Source organism: Meles meles, chromosome 6 (genome assembly GCF_922984935.1).
Source record: "Meles meles chromosome 6, mMelMel3.1 paternal haplotype, whole genome shotgun sequence".
NCBI classification, from domain to species: Eukaryota; Metazoa; Chordata; class Mammalia; order Carnivora; family Mustelidae; genus Meles; species Meles meles.
The window spans coordinates 151,101,294-151,120,808 of NC_060071.1; the positions used below are offsets into that span (position 1 = coordinate 151,101,294).

The 19,515-nt window shown below is 56.9% G+C and overlaps 4 gene segments (V, D, J or C); all 4 read right to left on the reverse strand.

Moving 5' to 3' along the window:
- Positions 1-19,515, reverse strand: part of LOC123943474 — a 1,358,446-nt gene that overhangs the window by 178,600 nt on the left and 1,160,331 nt on the right. The window contains 1 exon segment of the C gene segment in view: positions 17,815-17,860. Within this exon segment, the coding sequence occupies positions 17,815-17,860 (46 nt within the window).
- The window catches only part of LOC123943485, a 162,126-nt gene that overhangs the window by 70,652 nt on the left and 71,959 nt on the right, over positions 1-19,515 (reverse strand).
- The window catches only part of LOC123943471, a 104,812-nt gene that overhangs the window by 22,728 nt on the left and 62,569 nt on the right, over positions 1-19,515 (reverse strand). Inside the window, 1 exon segment of the C gene segment in view lies at positions 15,934-15,943. Coding sequence covers positions 15,934-15,943 — 10 coding nt within the window.
- LOC123943793 overlaps positions 1-19,515 on the reverse strand; it is a 397,541-nt gene that overhangs the window by 14,219 nt on the left and 363,807 nt on the right.

The following is a 19,515-nucleotide window of genomic DNA, read 5'->3' on the forward strand; positions in this document are numbered from 1 at the left end:
AACTTTTGTAGCAACATGGACGGGACTGGAAGAGATTATGCTGAGCGAAATAAGTCAAGCAGAGAGAGTCAAGTATCATATGGTTTCACTTACTTGTGGAGCCCAAGGAATAACATGGAGGACATTAGAAGGAAAGGAAAAGTGAACTGGGGGAAATCGAAGCGGGAGACGTACCATGAGAGACTGTGGACTCTGAGAAACAAACTGAGGGTTTTGGAGGAATGGGGGGTGGGAGGGATGGGTGGGCCTTGTGGTTGCTATTACAGAGGGCAGGTAGTGCATGGAGCACCGGGTGTGGTGCTTAAACAATGAATTCTGGAACACTGAAAAGAAATGAAAAAAATAAATAAAAATAAAAAATGATGAGGTTCTTCTAAATCTCAACTTGACCAGATATGAAATAATTTAAAAACCTTTAAAGGTGTATTGAGATAAACCAGGCTCTTTTTTTTTTTTTTTCTTATAAAACACGTTAGCCCTTTCCAAAAAGAGTCGTCCCGAGGTGAAAACAGGAACAGGCCATGCCGCACCCACAGGACAGGCAGCTCTGTTTATCTGGTCAGTGGGTGGAAAGCACTTCAGGTCTCCAGCTCCAACCTTCTGTTCGTGTCTTGTCGCTGGAATGCCGACCGCTTCTCCGTGTTGGGCGCTGGTGCAGATGGAGAGCCCCGCGCTCCTCAGCCTCGGGCGCGCAGGCATTCTCAGCGGCCAGACCCGCTGGGTTTGTCTCTTTGCCGCCTTGCGGTCTCGGGTTTTCTGGGCGTCTGCGTCGGTAACTGAGGTTGCGGTTGTGCCGATGTCGAGATGACGGCTGACCCTGGTCTCATGTCCTTGATTCTCCTTCGTCTCCTCGTGGCCATCCTCTCCAGGCTGTCTTTGGCGCGACGACCCGTGCGGAATCGCGGCCCTTCACCCCGACACACGTTGTGTCTCACTGGTCTACCCTGTTCTCGCGCACCCCGGGCGTCCGCACCTCCCGTCCCTTCTCCAGTCCCTTCTCCCATCGCTTCTCCGTGCCGGGAGGGTTGGTCCACTGCGCTCACGCCCATAGGGTCTCCGCAGGAGCCAGGCGGGAGCCGTGGCCTGCGGTCCGCCGGCGCTGGCCTGGCTCCGGGAGCGCTTTCGGACCCCTAGTCCTCCCCGCTCGCTCCCTGCCCGGGTCATTCTGCTGGTGACTGCGTGGAGGGTCCTGCGGCGCGGAGAGCACGCAACAGCTCCAGGGCCTTGCCCTGGACTGCACCAGGCCTGCCCGGTTGGCTGCCCGCGGCCTTTCCTCCTTCGACCACATCCAGTCCGTCCATCTCCGCGGGGCGCTTCCTGCGGTTCCTCTCCAGGGCGGCCCGGCGGGCAGTTCCGTCTTCTTCGTGCCCTTCCTGCGGACGAAACTCGTTTCTTACACTGAACCATTTTACTGCTCCCAAATCTTCGTTGCGATGACCTTGTCCCCCCTTGCAGGTGCCGCGATGTGAGGTCTCCCGGGCCGCTCCCTGCGCTGCTGCCCGGGTGCGGGGCTGGGTGTCCGCAGTGCGCAGGGCGGGGGCGGCCGGCGGCTGCGGGGTCCCGGCCTCGCTGCTTGCGACTGCGCCGGCTGCGGCCGCGGCAGCTCCCACCGGGTGTGAAGGTAACTAGGCCGGCGGCGGCCGTGGGGCTGCTCAGGGCTCTCTGGGGCCCGCTCTCCGCTCCCGCTACTGACGAACTCCGGACAGCCGCTTCGGAGAGCTGCCCCGGGGAACGGTGGTGGACACGCTGGGTCTTGCATGATGGACGCAGGAGCTCCAGGCTCAGGTCCTCAGGGCAGCACGGCCTGCCCCCAAGAGTGGGAGCCGCCCGTGCCTTCAGGTCAGTCCCTGCGATAACCTGGAGGGCTACAAAGTCTCAGAGATCACGAGACCTCCCCTTCACCCCTTATTTACCTTAAGGCTGGAGTAAGTGGAGTCAAGCTCGGTACTCAGCCAGCCGTACCCAGAAGGTGTGCACAGCCCAGGGTCACCCTTGCCATGCCCTTCATCACTGTTGGCATGCTCTTGTGGGCATCACCAGCCACATGCCCTCTGGAGAGAGCATTCGAGCTTTTGTCCTGACTTCGACTGGGAGGCCCTTACCCTTCCGTGGTCCCCACACACGCCTCTCAGCACAAGTTCCCAGCTGGCAGCAGCGGGAGGGGAAGAGCAAAGTGCCTTTGGAATTCTTGGGAGGCTGCCAATGGCCATGGTCAGGCGTGGGCACCCCAGCTGTATCAGAGAAACTGGCCGTTCTGTGGACAATGTGTCCAGAGGGACGAGCAGGGAAACAGGACTCCCTCAACTTTTGGAACATGAAGGCGATGATGTGCCACCACCGTGGCCACTGACCCACCCGTCAGCTCATGCATGGTGAGTCTGTGTCTGCGGAGAGCCAGCCCCTGGGGCCATGCATCGGGTAGACCAGCTGCTCTTCTTGGAATACGGAAGGGGCAGGGCCTTCTGTGCGTGCAGAGCTGCAGCCGAGTCCGGCTCCGTGTTTACGGTGATTTTCCTTGGAAGAGTCTCTTGAATGCTCTCAGCTTCAGGTCCCTCATCTGCAGGGACACAGCGTCTTGCTCGTGAGCGTCCTTGCAGGATTACGAGGTAGTAGTGCCCAGGAGGCATTCATGACAGGGAGCATGTGTGGGGAAGAGGCAAGGAGTCATCCACCATGACACGGAGGCTGAAATCTTTAAAAAATTTTAAAGAAATAATTATTTTATTTTCTTACTTTATTTCATCAGGACAAGTGCACTTCTTGATCCCTATCCACCACCCCCCACTCGCCTCTCTTCTCGTAACCGTCAGTGGGTTCTCTGCGGTGGAGAGTCTGTTTCCGGGTTCATCTCTTCCTCCTTCACCCTTGGCTCTCTGTTTTGTTTCTTAAATTCCACACATGAGTGAAATCGAATGGTGTATGTCTTTCTCTGCCTGACTGATTTCACTCAGCATTATTCTCTGTAGCTCCGCCCATGTTATTGCAAATGGCAAGATTTCATCCTTTTTTTAAATGAATAATATTCCATTGCATACACATGACACATCTTTTTCCATTCATCCATCCGTGGTCCTTGGGCTGTTTCCAGAATTCGGCTGTGGTATGCTGTAATTATTGGGGTGCATGTATCCCTTTGAATTAGTGTTCTGATATCCTTTGTGTAAGTAACTAGTAGTGCGATTGCTAGGTCGGAGGGCAGCTCTATTTTCAACCTTTTGAGGAGCCTCCGTGCTGTTTTCCAGAGTGGCCGCACCAGCTTGCATTCCCACCAGCAGTGCAGGAGGGCTCCCCTTTCTCTGCATCCTCTCTAACTCTGGTTGTTTCTTGTGCTGTTCGTTTTATCCATTCTGATCCTTCTGAGGTGGTATCCCATTGTCGCTTTGATTTTCCTTTTTCCTGATGATGAGTGATGGGGAGCATCTCCTCATGTGTCTATTAGCCGTTTGTATGTCTTTGGAGAAATGGCTGCTTTTGTCTACTGCCCATTTAAAAATTGGATTATTTGGTTTTTGTGTGTTGAGCTTGACAAGTTCTTTATAGATATGTTGTTTGCAAGTATCTTCTCCTATTCCATAGTTTGACTTGTACTTTGGTTGACTTTTACTGTGCAAAAGATTTTTTTTATCTTGGTGAAGGCCCGAAACTTCATTTTCGCTTTTGTTTTCCTTGTCTTTGGACATGGGTCTAGTAAGAAGTTGCCGGGGCCCATGTCGAACAGGTTGCTGCCTGGGTTCTCCTCGAGGATTTCGAAGGAGTCCAGCCTCACATTGAGGTCTTTCATCCATTTTGAATTTATCTTGGTGTACAGTGCAAGAGAATGGTCCAGTTTCATTGCACTGTGCGTGGCTGTCCAATTTACCCAGCACCATTTACTGAAGAGGATGTCTTCTTTCCTGCTTTGTGGAAGATTAGCTGACCATAGATTTGAGGGTCCATTTCTGGGCTCTCTGTTCTGTTCCATTGATTTCTGTGTCTGTTTTTGTGCCAGTACCATGCTGTCCTGATGATTGCGGCTTTGTAATAGAGCTTGAAGTCAGTCTGCAATTGTGATGCCACCAACTTTGGCTTTCTTTTTCCACATTCCTCTGGTTATTCGGGGTCTTTTCTGATTCCATACAAATTTTAGGATTGTTGACTCTAGCTCTGTGAAAAATGGTGGTGGTATTTTGATAGGGATTGCATTAAATGTGTAGGTGGCTCTGGGTAGTGTAGGCACTTTCACAATCTTCTTCTGATCCATGAGCATGGAATGTTTTTCCACTTCTTTCTGTCCTCTTCAATTTCTTTCATAAGTGTTTTATGGTTTTTACAGCATAGATCTTTTACCTCATTGGTTAAGTTTATTCTAGGTATCCTATTGCTTTTGGTGCAATTGCAAATGGGATCGATTCCTTGATTCCTTTTTCTATTGCTTCTAGATTGGTGTATAGAAATGCAACAGACTTCTGCATATTGATTTTATGTCCTGCAAATTTACTGAATTTCTGTATGAGTTCTAGCAATTTTTTTTTTGAGTTCTAGCAATTTTTTTGGTGGAGTCTTTCAGGTTTTCTGTGTAGAGTATCATGCCATCTACAAAGAGTGAAAATTTGACTTTTTTTTTTTTGGCCTATTTGGATGCCTTTCATTTCTTTTTGTTGTCTGATTCTGAGGCTTCCAGTTCTATGTTAAATAGTATTTGCTTGTTACTGATAGTAGGGGAAAGTCTCTGTTTTTCCCCATTGAGGAAAGATATTAGCTGGGAGTCTTTTGTATGTGGCCTTAATGATGTTGAGCTATGTTCCATTTATCCCTACTTTGTGGAGGGCTTTTTTTTTTTTCAAGAAAGGGTGCTGCACTTTGCCAAATGTTTTATCTGCATGTGTTGAGAGGGTCCTCTTATTCTTTGTTTTGTTAATGTGCTGTATCACATTGATTGATTTGTGAATATGGAACCACCCCTGCAGCCCAGAAATGAGTCTCACTTGAAGGTGGTGAATAATTTTTCCAATGTACTGTTGAATTCAATTTGCTGTATTTTATTGAGAACTTTTGGAAAGTTTTTATTTATTTATTTTAGAGACAGAAAGAGTGTGCACATGAATGGGGGAGGGGAAGAGGGAGAGTAAGAGAGAGAATCCACAAGCAGACGCCCCACTGAGTGCAGAGCTGGATGCAGGACTTACTCCCACAACACTGAGTCCGTGACTTGAGTCGGAATCTAGAGTAAGACATTCAACTGACTGAGTCACGCAGTCACCCCATTGTACTGAGAATTTCGGTATCTCTGTTCATCAAAGATATTGATCTGTAATTTTCCTTTTTGGTGGGGTCTTTGTCTGGTTTGGGATCAAGGTAATGCTGTCCTCCAAGAATGAGTTTGGAAGTTTTCTTTTTTTTTTCAGAAGACCAGGTATTAGTTCTTCTTTAAATGTTTGGCGGAATTCTGCTGGGAGGCCATCTGGTCCTGGACCTCCCATTTTTGGGAGATTTTTGATTACTGCTTCAAATTCTTTGCTGGTTATGGTCTGTTCAGATTTTCTATTTCTTTGTGTTTCAGTTTTGGTAATTTATACATTGTTAGGAATGCATCCATTTCTTCCAGATTGTCAAATTTGCTGGCATACAGTTACCCAAAATATTCTCTTATAATTGTATTTCCTTGGTGTTGGCTGTGATTTCTCCTCTTTAATTCATGATTTTATTTATTTGGATCCTTTCTCTTTTTGGTAGGTCTGGCTAGGGGTTTATCAAACTTATTAATTCCTTCAAAGAATCATCTCCAATTCTTGTTGATCTCTTCTTTGTATTTTTTAAAATTTCTATTTCATTGCTTTCTCCTCTAATTTTTATTAAGTCTCTTCTCCTGCCTGGCTTAGGCTTTCTTTGCTGTTCTTTCTCCAGGTCCTTTAGGTGGACCGTTATGTTGTGTACTTGAGACTTTTCTTGTTTCTTGAGAAAGGCTTGTATTGCTATATACTCCCTCTTAGGACTGATTTGCTGCATCCTCAAGGTTTAGAACAGCTTTGTTTTCATTTTCATTTGTTCCTATGGATTTTAAAAATCTTCTCTTTTTTGAGACTTTCCATTTTTATTGTGTATCATTTTGTACTTTCAATTTTCTTTTTTTTAGATACCCATTTTTTTATTATGTTATGTTAGTCACCATAGAGTACACCATTAGTTTTTGATGTAGTGTTCCATGATTCATTGTTTGCATATAACAACCAGTGCTCCATGCAATACATACCCTCCTTAATACCTATCACCAGGCCAACCTATCCTCTCAACCCACTCTCCTCTAAAACCCTCAGATTATTTCCTGGAGTCCATAGTCTCTTATGGTTTGTCTCCCCCTCTGATTCTCCCCCCCTTCAGTTTTCCCTTCCTTCCCCTAATGTTCCTTCCCTTCCTTCCTTATGTTCCATATATGAGTGAAGTCATATGAAAATTATCTTTCTTTGCTTGACTTACTTCACTTAGCCTAATCTCCTCCAGTCCTGTCCATGTTGATGCAAAAGCTGGATATTAATTCTTTCTGATGGCTGATTGTATATATGGACCACATCTCCTTTATCCATTCGTCTGTTGAAGGGCATCTTGGGTCTTCCCACCGTTTGTCTATTGTGGACATTGCTGCTATGAATACTGGAGTGCATGTGCCTCTTCTTTTCACGACATCTTCAATTTCCTGGTTGGCTCATTATTCAGTAGGATTCTCTTTAACCTTCAGGTATTTGAGTTCCTTCCAAATTTCCTCCTGTGACCGAGTTTAAGTTTCGAAGAATTGTGGTCTGAAAGTATACAGGGAATAATCCCACATTTTTGGTACTGGTTGAGACCTGATCTGTGACCCAGTATTGATCTCAGAATGTTCCATGTGCACTGGAGAAAATATGTATTCTGTTGCTTTAGGATGAAATGCTCTGAGTGTATCTGTGATGTCCATTGGGTCCAGAGTGTCATTCAAAGCCCTTGTTTCCTTGTTGATCATCTGCTTAGATGATCTGTCCACTGCAGTGAGTAGGATGAAGTCCCCTAGTATTACTGTATTATTATCAATGTGTTTCTTTAATTTTGTTATTAATTGCTTCATATAATTGACTGGTTACAAATTGGGAGCATAAATATTTATGATTGTTAGATCTTATGTTGGCTAGACCCTTTAAGTATTATATATTATCCCTCTACATCCCTTTGGTTTAAAGCCTAGGTGATCTGACAGAAGGATTGCTATCACAAGCTTTCTTTTGATGTCCATTACCGTGATAAATGCATTGTTCCCCACCCTATCACTTTCAGTCTGGAGGTGTCTTTAGGCCTAAAGTGAGTCTCTTGCAGACAGCATATGGATGTGTCTTGCTTTTTTATCCAATCTGATACCCTATGTCTTTTGATTGAAGCATTTAGCCCATTTACATTCAGAATAACTATTGAAAGACATGAATTTAGTGCCATTGAATTACCTGTAAAGTTTCCATTACTTTAGATTGTCTCTGTTCCTTTCTGGTCTATGTTACTTCTGGGGTCTCTTCACTTAAGGTATCCCCTTTAATATTTCTTGTAGGGGTGATTTAGTGATCAGAAATGCTTTTAGTTTCTGTTTGTCCTGAAAGCTTTTTATCTCTCCTTCTATTCTGAATGACAGCCTTTCTAGATAAAGGGTTCTCGGTTGCATATTTTTCTCATTTAGCCCCGAATAGCTCATGCCAGCCTTTCTGGCCTGCCGGGTCTCTGTGCACAGGTCTGATGTCAGTCTAATATTCCTATATCTGTAGGTTAAGGGAGTCCTTGTCTTGAGGTGCTTTCAGGATTGTCTCTTTATCTCTGAGATTTGCAAGCTTCCCTTTTATATGTCTGGGTGTTGATCTATCTTTATGGATCTTAAGGGGGGTTCTCTGTGCCTCCTGGACATGCATGCCTGTTTCCTTCCCCATATTAGGGAAGTTCTCAACCGTGATTTGCTGAAAAATACTTTCTGTCCCTCTCTCGCTTTCTTCTTCCTTTGTGACTCCAATAATTCTAATATTGTTTTGTTTTATGATATCACTGATTCCTCAAAGCCTCCCCTCATGATCTATTAGCTGTTTTTCTCTTCCCTCAACTTCCATCCTTTCCAACATTTTGTCTTCTATGTCACTGACTCTTCTGCCTCTTTTACCCTGGCTGTTAGAGCATCTATTTTAGACTATGTCTTCACTAAATCATTTTTAATTTTAGCCTATTAGATTTTAGTTTTTTTTAATTCACACTGAAGGATTCACCATTGTCTTTTATACTTTTTTCAAACCCACCTAGTAACTCTATAATCTCTTTTCTGAATTCTAGTTCTAACATTTTACTTATATCCATATTGATTAAATCTATATCAGAGAATGTTACCTCTGGTTTTCTTTTGTTGTTAATTTCTCCTCCTAGTCATTCTGTCCAGAGAAGAATAGATGAATGGGAGAACAAAATAAACAATATTAACAACAACCCCAGTGAAATACACAGTAGATAAGTCTCAAGAGTCTGAAACCAAAAATATAAGGAAAAAAAAGGGAATAAAGAATATAATCTCACAGGCAGACAAAACAAGGTCATCCACTTGGTCCTGGGTGCATTTTGGTCTCTGTGTTAGAAGACACTAAATCCCAAAATTGTAAAGAAAGCAAAACTTTTATATATATAGACAAATACAACTGAATATAGTAAAAGGAAGCAAACAATGAAGAATGTAGGTAGAAAATGTAAATGTAAAAATGAAAATTAAAAAAAAGATTTAAAAATAAAGAATTGATAAGTTGTTGAAAAAGAAAAAAAGGAAAAAGAAAAAAATTTAACCTGAAATATCAGTGAATCACGAGAAACAACCTCAAAATCTATCTGGTATTTTCCCCAGAGCTGGAGCTGTGCAGTGCTGAGTGCTCCGTACACGTGGTTCCCTGTCCTTCCCGCTGGTCTTCTGGGGGCGGGGCCTGATGCACCTGCACCAGGTGTCTCTGTGTCAGCGGAGTTGCACCATCCCTTGCCAGGGGTCGGGGTCAGTGTAAGCTGTTCCCAGTTTTTTCTCTGTGGCTTTTGTTCCCCGAAGGCACTTGAACCTCTTTGAGGACGAGAGTAAAAATGGCCACATCGTGGTCTCCAGTCCGGAGCTGCAGGACAGCAGCCCCTCCTTCAGTAAACCCTGGGGGAAAAGCAGTCACCACCTCCCTGCGCCACACCCTGCTGACCCGCGCGGCGCTCCTGTGTCCCTCGACCCCGGCAGGTGGGGCGACGCTGGGGTCCACTGCGCGTTGGGATCCCGCTCTGGTGGCGGTGGCCGGACGGGGCCGCCCATCGGGGACGATGGCAACGCTGAGCTGAGGGCCCGTGGGGCTCCTGGTGTGGACCGGGTTCCCCCTCGGGTGCCTGGGAGCCCCACCGCCCTCCGGCGCCCTGTCTTCTCTGTGGCCCGGGGATCCCGAGACCGCGCCGTCCCGCAGGAGGTGCGGAGCCGCCAGGACCGGCAGCTGCTTGTGGAGCGGCAGCAAGTCTCTGAGGTCCGGTCGCGCGCAGGGGCTCAGAGGCCGCTGACAGCGGACCACGGCCCGGCGGAGAGCAGGCAGCCCGTGCGCCCCGCCGCCTCGAGCCCCTCCACCTCCGCACCGAGGTTCGTTACGGGCGGCCGGGTCTGCGCTGCTGTTTTCTGGAGACGCTTACGGAAGTTCCATATACTGCCCGGAGCCGCCCCCGACGGTTGGTTTCGGGTTCCTGGTCACCTCTCCCTGCGGGTAGTGGGACCGCGAGGAGGGGCGGCCCTTCCCGCGCCCGCCCCCCAGGCCCGGGGGGAGCCAGTGGGAGGAGCAGGACTGGCATCAGCGGTCCCTGGGCTGGGGGAGGCGCAGCCGCCGAGGCTTCCGAGGGGACGACCTGCCAGGTGATGTGACCCAGGGAGGACCTCGCCAGTCGGGGGATCGAGCCCCATCAAGGGCCAGTCAGGGCCAGCGGAGGAGCTGTGGGGTTTTGTCTGAGGACGGAGGGTGCTCTGGGAGGGTTTCCAGCCGGTGCGCCGGGGTCGGGGTCCTGCGGAGGGCTTCGAGGTCCGGTGTGCACGGGAGAGTTCTGACGTGACGGGCACATCGCAGGTCCTGGAGCCCGGACGGGGTGCTCACAGGCCCTGCCTTGCACACAGGGGCGCGTTTGGGGAGCGGGAGGTGGGCCCTAAAGCACCAGGGACCTGCTGTGCGGGTGAGCAGGGCCCCAGGAGCCTCCGTCCCCATGCTCCTGCCGCTCCCAGGGAGGGTGCCTGGGGCTGGCTTCCCTACGGGGTGAGGGTGCCCGGGCTGCAGGCTCACACAGACCGCAGGCAGAGCTCGTCCCCAGGTGCCTGGCCCTGTGCCAGGAGGACATGCCAGCGCGGCCTGCACAGATGTGGATTCTTGCTATTTCCAGCCCCGCAGGTCATGTCTAATGGGCCAGACTGTACGGACCTTGTCCTCTTATGAAGCCCGGCAGGGCTGCATCTTAACAACGTGCACTAATACAGCAAAGTGCGAGCGAAGGTCTGGGCAGCCCGGGTCGCCGGGTGCAAGGAAGTGTGGTCGGGGGACAGAGGACACGTCGTAGAAACGGCTCTGTGCTTCCGCACAGGCCACCTCCATAGGCCCCGTTAATGACCCGGCTTGCCGCCTGTCCGGCTTGATTAAGTAACAACACTCCTACAACGAAAAAGGGAATCATCCCACACGGCCTCCATTCTTGCTTTTAAGTGAGGGAAAGCGGAGGGGGGGGGCCCTCCCAGTGTCTGGTGTGGTCCCACGTGGCTGTGTCCTGTTGGCCATCTTCAAGGATGGCCTCCCTAGGGCCCCCCACCCCCTCCCCATATGTAAGCAGGTTGGTGGATGCCTGGACGACGGGGCATCCTTTTCTCTCATTCTGGTCAAATGAGCCGGGTGAACAGGTGCGGAGACAGGGGACAGCAGAGGGGACCCACAGCATGGTCCCAGTGGGGATGGTGGCTGGAATATCCTCCATGGGGACCAGTCAGGACGGGTCTAACAGAAACCCCACTGCACCAGCTTAGCCACGCGGAGGTTATCCCCCGCACGGGAGAACGGAGGAATTGCTGAACGTCACTGGGGACTAAAGCTCCCTCTCTAGTTTCGCTGTATTTAGTAGGTGCGCAAAGGGGCTGCTCATCTCCGGGCACTGCACCTACATCCCAGGATGGGCAGACGGCAAACAGCAAACCGTACTCTGGAAGTGCCCTACCCGCAAGTATATCTCACCGGCCAGACGTGGGTGCTGTGGCCAGCAGGTTGTGGGCGACTCTGAGCTGGAAGATGAGGGAGAATGGATATGGGCTGGGCACTGGGATGGTCCCACAGAGGGGTGAGGGCCTGGCGGGGCTATACGGGGCAGCCCACAGCCCGCTTCAACGTGTGGCACCAGGGGGCATGGAGTCATGAGTCCTGGGTGGCTAGGCCTGGCTGTGGAGGGTTGGGCTGGTCTTGTTGAGTCATGGGGTCATGGGTTTCATCCCAGTGAGCTGGGCAGAGGGTCCTCAGACCTGTCCTGGTGACAGCGTAGGGGAGACCAGCAGCCTCCCCAGAAGTGGCGGGCCGGGAGGCGGTGGGGTGACCGTCTGCGTGGGGTGGGGGTCACGGCAAGGGCTGGCTCAGGTTGTCGTTGTGGGGGGAGGGAGCTCATGGGGCTCCTGTGTTTTGGGGCATGAGGAATGGTGCAGCTTCCTTCCTGACCACTGGCCATGGGCCGAGCAAGGAGAGGTCCTCAAGCAGGGCTGCCTGGGGCTCCCTGGGACCCCGTTGGCCGCCCTGGACCCAGGTGGCTCTTTCTGAATCCACGGGTCAGTCAGATTCCCGGGCGTCTGTGTGGGACCTGAAAAAAGGCAGCTCTTGTCCCCCTGCCTGGGGGCACGGGCTTGTTTGTGTCCTGCGCCTCGGGGGGTGCCAGGGCTGGGAGAGATTCTCTGTTCCTGGACCTTGTGTGTCTGGGTCCCTGTGACCCCCGCCCTGTCCACCACCGTCTGGGACGATGGCTCTTGTCTTGGGCTCCGGCTGGTCCCCGAGCTCCCGTGCGGGTCTCGGGGGGACACAGAGTCCTCAGGCTCCCTGCCCTCCCGGGGTCATGCTGGGCCCCCATTGCCAGGTCCCGCAGGCTTCTCTCCACCTGAAGCGAAAGCGCCTCCTCCTCCAGGTAGCTGCCCTGACTGACTGCAGCAGGCAGGAGAGCGACCCATCTTCCCAGCCATGCCCTCCTAGTCACAGCCTCACAAATGCGGTGACCCTCCAGGGCCTGCTTAGGTTCTCTGGCGTGACAAGACCATGAAGGAGCTGGTGGTGAGTGAGGGATCATGGTGCTGGGAGTGAGAGGAAAAACCTGACCGAAATGAAATCGCGGAGGAACCCCTGCAGAGAAATCCCAGCTTAGGGTAAGAGTCCTGAAGACCTCCCAGGCCTGAGTGCAGGGAGGGCAGGGAGGGGAGGGGCATGGGGGGGCGGGACCAGGGCAGGAAGGGGGTGGGGGGGGCTCTGTGCCCTGGAGCATATCTGCTTCCTGCCTGTGGGCCTGCGGCTGGGCCCCAGGCTGTGTTGCCCTCAGGCCCACACTCTCCCTGTGAGCAGCACCGGCAGGTGGGGGGCCCCGACGCATGGGGCCTTCTCCCAGGAAGGAGCCCTGTGAGTGCCGCTCCAGCCCCTGCGCATCGTGGGGCTCAGAGCCTCGGGGGACGGGTCCTTCGGTGGAGTATCCGAGGCACCCGGAGCTCCCCAGGCTCCACGGTGGGCTGGACCCTCTGGCTGCCTGGGGCGGCTGAGTCCTCGGTGCTGGGCAGTGGCCCTGGAGGACGGGGCAGGCTGCAGCGCGGGAGCTCCGGGGGGTGCTGCCTGGATGGCCGTCTGCCCGGGGGAGGGCGTGGGCTCAGCTGGAGGTGGACAGAAGGGGCGGGGGTCTCCTTGGGCAGTGTTCCTGGTGCCGCCCGGCCTGCCGGCTGTCAGCTGACCTGCACTGTGCGTGCGGCCTAGCGGCTGCGCATTCCAGGGGTGGGGGGGAGGGGCTGAGGCCCGGTCGGGCTGTGTCCAGCCGTGGCCCCTGCAGGTCTGTCCCAGGGAGCCAGCGCCCAGACAACCTTGGCGGGGGCAGAGGATGGTGGTCCGCGCTCGGCATTGGCTTGGGATGCATGGCATGGGGGGCTCTGCCCCAGGGCACGGGCGGCAGGAGCAGATGTGTCCCTGAGGGTCCTGGCCTGGAGGGTCGGCTCTGGCCAGGGGCCGCAGAGCAGACGAGGGAGGCTGAGGACAGGGCCTGGCCCCAAGTGACCGTGCCGGCCTCCTGTCCTCACTGTGAAATGGGGCTGCTGAGGGCATGGCGGCTGTCCGGTTACCTGAGGAGCCCGCAGACGCGGCCTGGCTGGGCACAGGCCTCCACTGTCCGAGCACTGCTTCGGGGCTGGGCTCAGGCAGCCTTTCAGCGCTGGCTCCTGGCCCGCACTGTGGGCTGCGCTGCTGGGCCAAGCCTCCTGCGAGCTGGGGACCGGCAGTGAGGTTTTTATGAATGGCCTGAGGCACCGTGCGCCCATCCACTACCGCTCACCCTGCTTCAGGCCTGTACAAAATCCACCAAGGGTCCCGGGGCGGGGAGGCGGCGGTGCTCTCCTGCACCGGGCCCTGTCCTCGGGCTGCCGCTGGCTGCTGAGGACGCGGGGCGAGGCTGTGCGGGTGCCCGCGGGCCGGGAGGGCAGGCGCAGCAGCGCACCAGGATGCAGGCCCCTCCGCCAGGGGCCCGCTCGTGGGCTGGGGTTTGTGGCCTGGAGAGTGTCACCGTGGATCCAGTTGCTACCCGAGCCACGGTGACACAGGCAGGGTCAGAATCCTCTGGGCTCAGAGCGAGGGGTGCAGCGTGCGCACGCTGGGCGCTGTGGGCGAGGACCCCGAGGTGCTTCCAGCCCGTCCGCGGTGGGCTTGCAGGTGGGTGGGCTCTGAGGCACACGTCGGCCGCCCCGCCCGCCCCATCAGCCCTGTCCGGAGCCGCCCTGCCCTGCTCAGCCCTCCTTCCCGCGGGGCCCCCGGGCATGCGGGTCCGTCCGGTCTGCGAGGGTCTGCCCTCAGCCCTGCTGGCCAGTCACTGTGTCAGTGAGGGGGCTCCCAGGGGCCGGGGTCAGCGGGCCGAAGGCAGTACCACTGGGGTCTGTGCCACCAAGAGAGGGTCTGGAGCAGAACCGCCCCGTCGGGCCTGTTCCCCCGGTGTGGGTTGCGGGCGGGGGTGGGGGTGTCCTCACCTCTGCCCGCAGCTGCCCCAGCCCCTCCCCCTGCCCTGGCTGCACCCCCCGCACCTGCCCTCCATCAGGCAGGGGCTGGGCGAGGGGAGCTGGGACCTGGGTGACAGGCGAGCACCCCGGGCTCAGGCAGCGAGCAGGGGAGGGAGCTCAGGTGCAGGTCGGCTTCGGGCCTGAGCTGTCCCACCGAAGGCGCTGCCTGGCATTTGCTGGGAGGCTGGTCACCCCTCACAGCAGGCAGTCGAGCCCTGCTGCAGGAGTGCAGAGGGAGCAGGCAGAGGCGGGGAGGTGGGGGCCGCGGGCAGGGGTGCTGGGGGCAGGGCTCTCCAGACAGGGCCTGCCAGCCAACCGTCCCCCTGCCCACCTGCCCGGGCCTGAGCCCAGTTGCAGGGAGGCCGTCCCGTGTGTGGCCAGAAGCCCATTCCGTCCTGCCGTCCTGGGGCGAGGTGGGGCCGTGTGAGCGCAGGCTGGCGGAGGGCCCGGGTCGGTGCTTGCTGGTCCGCTCCCCACGGGGTGCTTGCCCGGGACTCAGTCTGCTGCATCCTGGGTCGGCCCGCACGGCCTGTGCTTGGGAAGGGAGCTGACTTGAGCTCGCCCGGCCCCTAGGATGGAGGGAGGTCGATGGGAGGGGACGGGACCAGCCTCTAGCAGGGGACAGCAGGTCGGCGAGGGCTGCTGGTTTTGAGCACGGGACATGTCACTGTGGGAGATACTACTCCAGTACCCACAGTGACAGACGCTCAGACAATATGGCCCATCCCCGGGGCTGGGGGAGGGCCCGGCTCGTGGCTGCGCACCCCGTCCTGGGGGAGGCCAAGGCCCTTCAGCCTGCCGTGAGGCACCAGTTGAGGCAGGTGTCACCCTGGGAGGCGGAGTGCAGGTGGGCTGGGAGATGGGGGCTGACTGAGGGGGCCTGGGTCGCCCTGGGGTGCCGACCCCGGTGTGGCCCGTTTGTTGATGGAGAAGAGCCTGGCGTCTCCAGGAGTGGCCCCTGGGGGGCACCAGCAGCAGGGGGGCCCCGGACAGGGCCCTGGGCTGCCCCTCGACTCCCAGCCTGCTCCTCAGAGGGGTGGGCCCGCCCGGTGCTCGGCCCCGCCATGGAGGGCTGCTGACGGAGCCTCTACAGAGGGACACTCGGCAGATGACGGGTTCCCTTGCGCCGGGCGGGTGAAGCCCATCCTGGGGGCTCTGCACTCTCTGTCCTGGGGGAGGGCGGGGGCTGTGCCTGCTCATAAGCCCATGGTTTCCCCCTTCCCCAGTCCCGTCACAGCCCCTCCGGCCACACTGGACGCTGCCTCATCACTTAGAAGCAGTCAGCCCGGAGGCCCTGAGCACGAGGCGCCCGTCCCCCCAGAGGCCAGAGGCCAGAGCCCCGAGCCCCAGACTTGAAGGGGTCAGAGGGTGGGCCCCGGGGAGCAGCGGCTCTGCTGCTGCTATGGGAGGCGTCACTGAGGGATCCGCAGTCGTCTAGACCACCGTCGGAGGCCACGTGACAAGAACCTGGGCTGGGCACCTGGAGGCGGGGCTGGCAGGAGGGGCCTCCTCAGGAAAGGGGGTGTGCGGGGGCCACCAGGGCTGTGGAGGGGCCGGGAGCTGCCCTGGGACCCGGACGCATGCCAGTCACTGGGGTGGGAGACAGGAAGCTGCCGTCGGCCGCCCCTGGGCTGGGCCGGGAGGGCACAGGCTGTACCCAGGACGTCTGGATGGCTGCCAGGTGGACGCCACATCTCGGAGCCCTTCCTGGGGATGCCAGGCCTGGGATGCACTCGGGCAGGCTGGACATGGAGGTGTGCGGTCGGCTGCATCAGGGAGCTCAGACCGGCTGCCCCGGGATGGTGGGCGGGGCACGCGCTGGCCGCTGAGGACCTGTCCGCACGTGGGGGTCTGGGGTGGGCTGGCAGGGCCGTGGGCTGCACTTGGGCTCAGGTCCGAGGGACCTGGATGGGGTGGATGGTGGGTGGGGAGGGGGCGGCTCCCAGCGAGTCCTTGTGGGGGGACCGTCCCCAAGGCCACTGCCATTTGCCTGTGCCAGCCAGGTCGCCCTTTAGGAAGATGTGGGCCGGAGCTTTGCTGCGTTGTCTGTATGTCTCTGAGTAGTTGGGGCGACGTGCCCGGTTACAATCCCCGCCATCCTGCGGCCTCCCTGCCCGGAAGGTCCACGCCGTAGGCCCCTGGGGACAGAAGGCTGGATGTGGGCACGGGAGGGTGCAGCAGCGGCCAGAGCCGGGGGACGGCTGTGTGGATGAGAGCCAGACGAGACCCTGCACCATGTCCAACCCCGGAGCCTGCAGGTCTGGACGGCAGCACAACGGCGGGCACCGTTGCAGAGCCTGCGCCGCGGCACGGGCGTCCGTTGCTGCTGGTCGGGGCCGGCTCCTCTGAGCGGCTTTCCCTGGGGCCGCCCGCTGGGGTGGGTTTCTAGCACCTCCTGGCCATGACCAGCAAGACAGCCCACAGCCAGATCCTGCACGGCCCCTCTCCTGGGGGAGAGGCCACGGACCCCCGAGGGCCAGGCATGGAACAGCAGCCTCCTCCGTCAGGATGCCGGGGGTCGGGAGGTGCTCCACTTTCCGTGAAGCTCGATCTGCGCCGAACATCAGGCGTGCGCTCCTGCTACAGGCCGAGCCGCAGTGTCCACTCTGGTCAGCCTGCCCCGGGTCTCTGGGGGACCTGCCCATGGGGAGCCGGGCCCCTGGCGGTTTGCCCGCTGGAGCCTCTGTCCTTCCTGACTCCTCCCGCCCGCGGCCGAGAGCCGGGGCTGTGCTGCCAGCTCGATGGGAGATGCGGGGCCGTCCCTGGCCCTTGCAGGCGCCGGCTGTGGGTGGACGTTGTGGCTGAACACTAGCCATGGGCCGAGCTGCTGTTGGCTCTGGGGACCCAGGGTCCTAGCTCTGACCCCCAGGGCCAGACTGGAGGGCCCCGGGGTCCGGCTGGGTTTTCGCCGTGGGGTCCGTCACTGTGGTAGTAGCTATCGTAGTTACACAGTGGGAAGTTCCTTGTCAAAAAGCCCAGCGCGTGGCGGAAGGACCCTTCCCCGCTGCAGGCGCTTGCTGGGCCCGTCCGCACAGGTGTCCCGTGCACCTGCCCCACAGTCCCGGGCAGCCGGGGTGTCTGGTCGTCCTGTCCTGCCCTGCCTCCCCGGGGAGGAGGACGGGCCTTGCAGGGCTGGGCCGGTGCCAAGACTCCGTGGGCGGGCAGGGGGCTATGGGGCTGCTCCGGGTCCTCTGGGGACCGCGTGGGTCTGGGCTATGGGGGCAGCCCTGGGGGATCAGGCCTGCCTCCCGCGGGCATTCGCTCCCAGACAAGGGGTGTGTGCCCAGAGGTGCCAAGGGCGACCCCGGGGACGGGTGTGCTCTTCTGGAAGCCTCCGGACTCGCCGTGTGCATCCAGGGTCCCAGGGGCCTCCGGGGAGGTCAGGATTGGACAGACTGAGGGGAGTCCCGGCACCGGCAGGACGGTCCGTCCGGATCAGCGATGTGTCCACGTTCAAACTCCAGAACTGGTGTCCCTGCTGGGCCCGGGGCAGGCCGGGGCTGGGACTCCCGGGGCGGGGTTTTCGGTGGCATCTGCAATGCTGTGGTAGTCACAGCTGTAACTACCATAGTCATCAATGTCACAATATGCCACCGTGACACAGACCCAGCCCGAATCCTCGTCCCTGGGGCCTCCTGCCTGTGGCCCAGCTGGGCAGGATCCCGGGGCGCCGAGGGCTGACGCGGGGACGGAGGCGGAGCCCGGGGAGGCGGTGCGCGTGCCCGAGCCGCAGGTGTCCTGCTGCACACGGGAGGCCTCTGGGCTCTGGGCCGGGCTCCGTGCTGGGGTGTGGCAGTGAGGGCTGCTGCGAGCCCGACTTGGAACCCAAGCTGGTGTGACCGCCGTCTGGGTTAATGAACCGCCCCGCGGTGTGGGGGTCCCTCCGGGGCCCTTGTACCCTGGGGCCAGCCGGTGGCTCCCACCCGGGAAGGACAGACGTGGAAGGAGCAGGCAGGAGTCGGTCCTGGTGCCACTGACCCTCGGGACCTGGGTCTGATCGAGCGGCCCGGCCTGTGAGGGCGTCTGGAAGGTCAGTGCCCGGCTCCGTCCACCTGGTCACAGGCCCCCGGCTGTGCCTCCGACCCCCGTCACCTGCCTCCCTCTGCCGACGGCCCGTGGGTCCATCCTGTCTCGAGCTGGGCCCCGAGACCCTCCGTCCCAGGGGGCCGCTGTCCCTGGGGCAGCTACGGTCCTTTCTGGTTCCCGCCGGGCCTGGACGCGTGCAGGTGAGGAGGTGCCGGTGGGGGTGAGACCGGGACAGGTGCGGACGAGAACATTTTCCAGGGGAGCCCCAGGAAGTGGTGCTGAGAAGTAATTCCAGGTGAGTCCCAGTTAGAGGTGCTGATGGAAAGAATTCCAGGGAAGGCCCAGGTAGAAGTGCTGAGGAGAACTAATTCCGGGGGAGACCCAGGGACAGTTCCTGAGGAGAATTATTCCAGGGGAGGCTCAGGACAGGTGCTGAGGAGAACTAATCCCGGGGGAGACCCATAAAATGTGCTGAGGAGAACTAATTCCAGCAAAGACCCAGGTGCTGAGGAGAACTAATCAGAGAGGCCCCGGTAGAGGTTCTGAGGAGAATTAACTCCTGGGGAGACCCAGGCACAGACTCTGAAGAGAACTACTTCCAGGGGAGACCCAGGTCCAGGTACTGAGGTGAACTAATTCCAGGGGAGAACCAAGGACAAGTGCTGAGGAGAAAAAATTCCAGGGGAGGCTCAGGAACAGAACCTCAGGAACAGGTACTGAGGTGAACTAATTCCAGGGGAGGCCAAGGTAGAGTTATGGAGGAGAACTAATTCCGGGGGAGGATCAGGTGCATGTGCTGAGTAGATCTAGTTCCAGGGGAGACCCAGGGACAGGTTCTGAGGAGAACTAATTTGAGGTGAGACCCGGGTTCAGGTGTTGGGGAGAACTAATTCCAGGGGAGACCCAGGGACGGGTGCTGAGGAGAACTCATTCCAGTAGAGATCTGGGACTGGTGCTAAGGAGAACTAATTCCAGGGGACACCCAGGGAAAGGGGCTGAGGAGAACTAATTCCATGGAAGGCCCAGGTATCGCTATTCAGGAGATCACTCAGCAGAGGTGCTGAGGAGAACTAATTCCAGGGGAGGTTCTTGTACAGACTCTGAGGAGAATTAATTCCAGGGAAGACCCAGAGACAGGTGCTGAGGAGAAGTAAACCCAGGGGAGACCCTGGGATGGGTCCTGAGGAGAACTAATTCTGGGGAAGGCCCAGGGACAGCTA